Source organism: Engraulis encrasicolus, chromosome 1 (genome assembly GCF_034702125.1).
Source record: "Engraulis encrasicolus isolate BLACKSEA-1 chromosome 1, IST_EnEncr_1.0, whole genome shotgun sequence".
NCBI classification, from domain to species: Eukaryota; Metazoa; Chordata; class Actinopteri; order Clupeiformes; family Engraulidae; genus Engraulis; species Engraulis encrasicolus.
The window spans coordinates 59,226,814-59,231,937 of record NC_085857.1 but is presented as its reverse complement, the minus strand read 5'-3'; the positions used below and the strand labels follow the sequence as shown (position 1 = coordinate 59,231,937).

The 5,124-nt window shown below is 44.4% G+C and overlaps 1 protein-coding gene across 1 annotated transcript in view; it reads right to left on the bottom strand.

The window, feature by feature from the left end:
- Positions 1–898: 898 nt before the first annotated feature.
- cacng3a (calcium channel, voltage-dependent, gamma subunit 3a) overlaps positions 899–5,124 on the bottom strand; it is a 12,747-nt gene continuing 8,521 nt past the window's right edge. Inside the window, exons 4-5 of the mRNA XM_063211176.1 lie at positions 2,978–3,431; positions 899–935 (exon numbers count right to left, since the gene is read on the bottom strand). Coding sequence (XP_063067246.1) covers positions 899–935; positions 2,978–3,431 — 491 coding nt within the window. The remainder of the gene's footprint in view (positions 936–2,977; positions 3,432–5,124) is intronic.

Here is a 5,124-nt window from a genome sequence, read left to right as displayed (position 1 = left end):
CCTATAGTTATCACAGTAGTTGATATTCCAAAACTTATTTCAAGTTTAGTCAACTGACAAAAGTCAAGCAGCCTGGGTAGTATTTTTTTATCTGTGTCATGGTGTGGGCTATTCCAAGAACACGGTTAAGAGATTAGTTTGCTGATTAGAAATAAAAAGCTTAAAGGTGCACTTTGTAGGATGGTGACCACAGTAGGTATTGCTGCTCATTGAAACTGTGCTGCCTATAGCCAAATTTGATCTTTCCATGGATACGTACAAAATAATAAACCAATATTTACTAGTATGGCCAAAGTACAGTACGTTTTGAAGCTAAACATGTCTATTTTCTGGAAATTCAAAATCAGGGACAATGGAAAAGATCCCCCTTTTCACGTATGAAAAGTACAATATTCCCAGTCATAAAATGTGTGTCAAAGTATTTGTGGATTAGGATACATTTCTGAATGGGCAGCATGAATTCTGGAAATAAACGACTAAATATATTTCACAGTGCATCAAGGTTTATTTAAGATGTCTTACAACTGAATCAGCTTCTTGGGATACCCCTCAGGACACCAGCAAAATGTTACACTGGAATTTAAGCTTTCCCTACAGCACAAACCAGCGTAGGCAACAGTAAGCATATCTATTTAAAGCAGTGTTCAGTCTTCAATAACCTGGTAGCATATTTATTTTAGACTAGTACCAAAATTCAGAAAAAGTCCAAAAAACGTTTCTCTCCTTTAAGGACTTAAAAGGCATTTTTGAGTCTGCAAACCCTCATTTTTTGTCAATAAGGTGGGTGTGCTGAATCTGCAATATGCCAAGCTCTTTATTATGGCCTCTGTTGACAAATGCCTTTGGGTGTCACAATCCCGGATTTTGGTATAAGTTTATTTGAAGCAGTGTTCATTCTTCAATACCCCCTGGAGTTAAAGTGCACCACACCATTTCTGGAAATACAGACAATTATGTGACTCCACGAAACTTCACGCTGTCATAGGCACCTATGTGCAGCCGAAAGTTACTGCCATCTACAGAGACATAAATCCCTGTTTTCATGCAGTGCAGGGTGCTCTGTCTGTCTCCAAAACACACACTGACATTTTTCTCTCATTCATTATTTCAGTGGACGTCATCTCAGACGTCATTTCACTCCCTGCACGCTAAGGAGCAAAACAATGCACGCTAGTGCTGGCTTAAAAGATAGAAACTTCCCAACTGAGCATGTTCAAAATGTCCCGATGTGGACGCATGGGCACCGTCATCCTCCACACCCCTCCAAGACAACCAGACACTCCAAAGCAATCTGACATTACATTACATCTTGAAATCGTCCAGAAGTAGACCCTAGAAGATTACTGTGTGTCTCATCTCATGTAGGGTAAGCGGTTAGGGCGTCAGACTTGTAGCCCAAGGGTTGTCAGTTCCACTCCCAACCCGCCAGGTGGGGAGAGTAAACAAGCAGTATGATCCCATCAAAAGCCAGATATCCCATTTCTAGACCAGTGTTTTCTCAAACTTATTCAGACCGAGGACCACTTTGTCCCCAAAAAATGTTTAGGGACCACCTGTCAACTGAACTGACAGTTGACGGTAGCTAATTTGACTCTAATTTTGATGCAGATCCCTTACTTTTTTCACATTATCAGCTTGACTTATTGTGGTGAAAATATGACCTAAGCTATGTTTAGCTGTGTAATAATGTTAAAAATATAGCCTACTGCCAGCTATCCTCACGGACCACCTGAGGTCTGTAGCGGATCACCAGCTTTGCTGACGCCCTGTCTCTGTAGAAAAGCAAAAAAAGTTTCCCAGCTATCAGCCTAACCACAACAAATTTTCCCCACTCAACACTCCGATTGCAAATGAGAAAATGGTTCTTCCCACACCCCTCCAATAGGACGAGACAGGACCGGGCAGTCATGGGTAAGCGATTAGGGCGTCAGAATTGTATCCCAATCAACCAGTCCTCTCCCCCATCCTCCTCCATGACTGAGGTACCATCCCGCCGCACTCTAGTACAGAGTTACTCTGGTACACTCTATTTGTAGTACAGAATTACGCTCTAGTACAGAGGTACTGAGGTACGATGCAATCTTCTCCCAAAACTCTTCAACTCTTGAAACTCAGCTTTACAGATAGAGTCACATGGACCGTGGAAAAGCATGCAAGGTGTCTGTGTCGGAGGGGCAAAATCTCTGCTACACATTTGCGTCACTTCGCAGATGACTGGCTTCTCAGAATAAATTCAGTTTGTGAGTGGGTCATGACATTTGATGCATTAGATAAATGTGCTACTCTAGCAACTACAGCTACAATACACACATTTGTGTGCTAATACGTTCTTGTGTGTGTGTGCTTGTGTGTGTGTGTGTCTCACACAGGTGTTGTTCTGCGTGTAGCGGAGTGTGAGTTCTCTTGTATGGAGTTGTGTGCATGTGTGTGTGTGTACACGTGTGCGTTCTCCTGCGCACAGTTGTTGGTGTAAGCGTACGTGTGTGTGTCTGTGTGTGGGTCCTCCTGTGCAGAGTTCAAGTGTGCGTGTTCGTATTCGTGCGTGTGTGTGTACGTGTGTGTGTTATCCAGCGTGGAGTTGTGTGTGTGCGACTGCACAGAGTTCTGCGTGTGTGCAATGTTATTCCCGGTGTGTGTGAGTGTGTGTGTCACCTCCTCTGCATCGCAGCTGTGTGTGTGCACCCCACCGGACTCCACAGAGTTCCGAGCCTGTGCGACCGAGTGCGCGTGTGTGTGAGCGTGTGGGTCGTAGTGTGTGTGTGTGAGCGTATTTGCAAGTGAGCCGTCCGACTGGACGTGTGTGAGCACGTGTGGGTGTGTGTGTGTCGCCAGCGCAAGTGCAAGAGCCTCGTCAGAGAGTGTCTGCGGACAGCTGTTGTTCCTGCGCAGGGAGTTGAGGTGTGTGTGTGTGTGTGCGTCCAACTCCGCGTGCGCGTTCTGCGCGTCGAGCGAGGAGTGCGTGTGTGTGTGTGGGTACCCCATGGGGTAGAGCGGCCAGGCAGGCAGGTCGGCCGTGATTGGTGGTCGCCATAGCGTTGTCATTGTTGACGTGGGGGTGGGCGGGGCCGCCGCTTGAGACGAACGGTAACTAGGTTGTCGGCGGTAACGGGAGCGGTAGCTGGAGTTCCGCGTGCCGGACGGGTGTCGGGAGCGCGACAGCGAGCATCCATGGTTGTTGTGTGTGTAGGAGCTGTGTGAGTTGGTGTGTGTCAGCGCGCGCCTGTGTGCGGAGGGGTTGGCAGCGCGCAGGCGTCGGTGGGCGTCGATGAAGAGATGGATCGTGACCACTCCCACCATCTCGGTGGCAACGAATGAGAAGGCTCCGCAGTAGAAGCTCCACCCATACCAGTGGCTGCGCTTGGATTCGCTTTGGTTTGGGTCACCTGCAGCAGCTGAGATGTACACAATGATGCCGATTATGTTACTCAGACCTGCAAGACAGACACACAGACACGTTTGGTTTTGAAGCACTTCACTTAACATTGGTGTCATACGCACAACAGTGTCTTGATCACGGCTAACATTTTCTCAGTCGACAGTCCCCAGGGAATGATAGAGCCCATTGTTCATCTTTAAATACAGTATAGAGAGTGCACTGAGTTAAAGGACAAGTGCTCTAACATTTCTGAGATGTCTGCAATATTTTAGAGCCCCCCTCACTGTTTATTTCATGTTTTCTGCTGTCTCTGTTTTTTTGGCTAATTTGGATTTTGTCTAAACCAGCTTTATAGAATGACCTTCTATGGACATGTCTAAATCTGTTCTTAAAACCACATTAGTTGTCAAGAATGTGCAACTCAACAATTGTTCAGCTATATTCACTGGTATTCCATAACCATTTGTGTAGCAAAATATGGTTTCTGTCGTGTTTTACGTAGCATTTTTTAAATACAGTTTCACTTTCACTTTCAGTATCATTCACAAAATGGCAAATAAAAAAATGACAGAAGTCATGATCAGAATGACAGAAGTCAGATGTTGGGGAATGCTAAACTTTCGAAAACAAATGTTTAAGGTGGCTTTTAAGAACATTATTTGGGCTCGAAAACATGGCAGACTACTCACAAAAGGGGCTTAATGTTCTACCATGTGTTGGACATTGCTGTCAGTGTCACAACTGTACACTGTGTCTAGATGTCTGTTTTTAATAACCTTAACATGCCTTGTTACCCTTCTTATCTTATGAGATTCAGATTCAGAAAACTTTATTAATCCCATCAGTGGGCAATTAGGTTTGCAGTCCCAGTCTCCATCAATCAGTAATAGTATTCATAAAAAGGTTAGAAAAATATAAAAATACAAAACCTAAAGAAAAAAAAATCCATGAAAAGACAAAAGATCTTATATACAGTCAAACACCCTGTCCTGTCAGTGATGAAAAGCACTAAGTAAATCAGATTTTCAGTAGTGTACTCTATCCCTACAACCTTGTTTAATAATCTAATGGTTGTAGTGATGAACGACCATCCTTTACCATTTGTTGGACAATGCTGTCAGTGTTGAACTGTACACTACGCCTTTATGTCTTTGTTAACTTTTTGTCACTTTTTAAATGCATCTTATTTTTTTGCTACGTCATTTTTACTTTGTGTTGGACAATTTTGTCAGTGTTGCAACTGTATACTGCGCTTTACCCTGTTCTTGCTTAAATGTTCTCCTTGTAAGTCACTTTGGTCAAAGGCGTCTGTTAAATGATATGTAATGTAATGTATGAATGAGGGGCCAAATATGCCCGGGTTGTGTCTTGGTCCCAGTCCAGCTGTGGACATACTAGCAGAGAGAGAGGTTCCATTGGCCCATTGTTTCCTGGTTCTATTATGGCCCCCCTTACGGTAGGGACACATAGGAAGCGAAGCAAGCGAAGCGAAGAGAGGCGAAATCCAACCGTCATCAGGTCGTTGCGGCGAATCAAATGGAATGGAACAGTTATGTTGTTGATTTGATTGGGCCGCGGCAGGCGAATTCGCTCCTCATTTGCATAACATTAAACTTTCTTTAATAATTTTGCTTCGCTTCGCCCCTGTTCGCTTGCTTTCGCTTGCCATCGCTTGCCTTCACCTCTGTCATAGGAATGAATGACAAAGTTTGCAAATTCGTGTGTATGTGTCCCTACCGTTAGGCAGA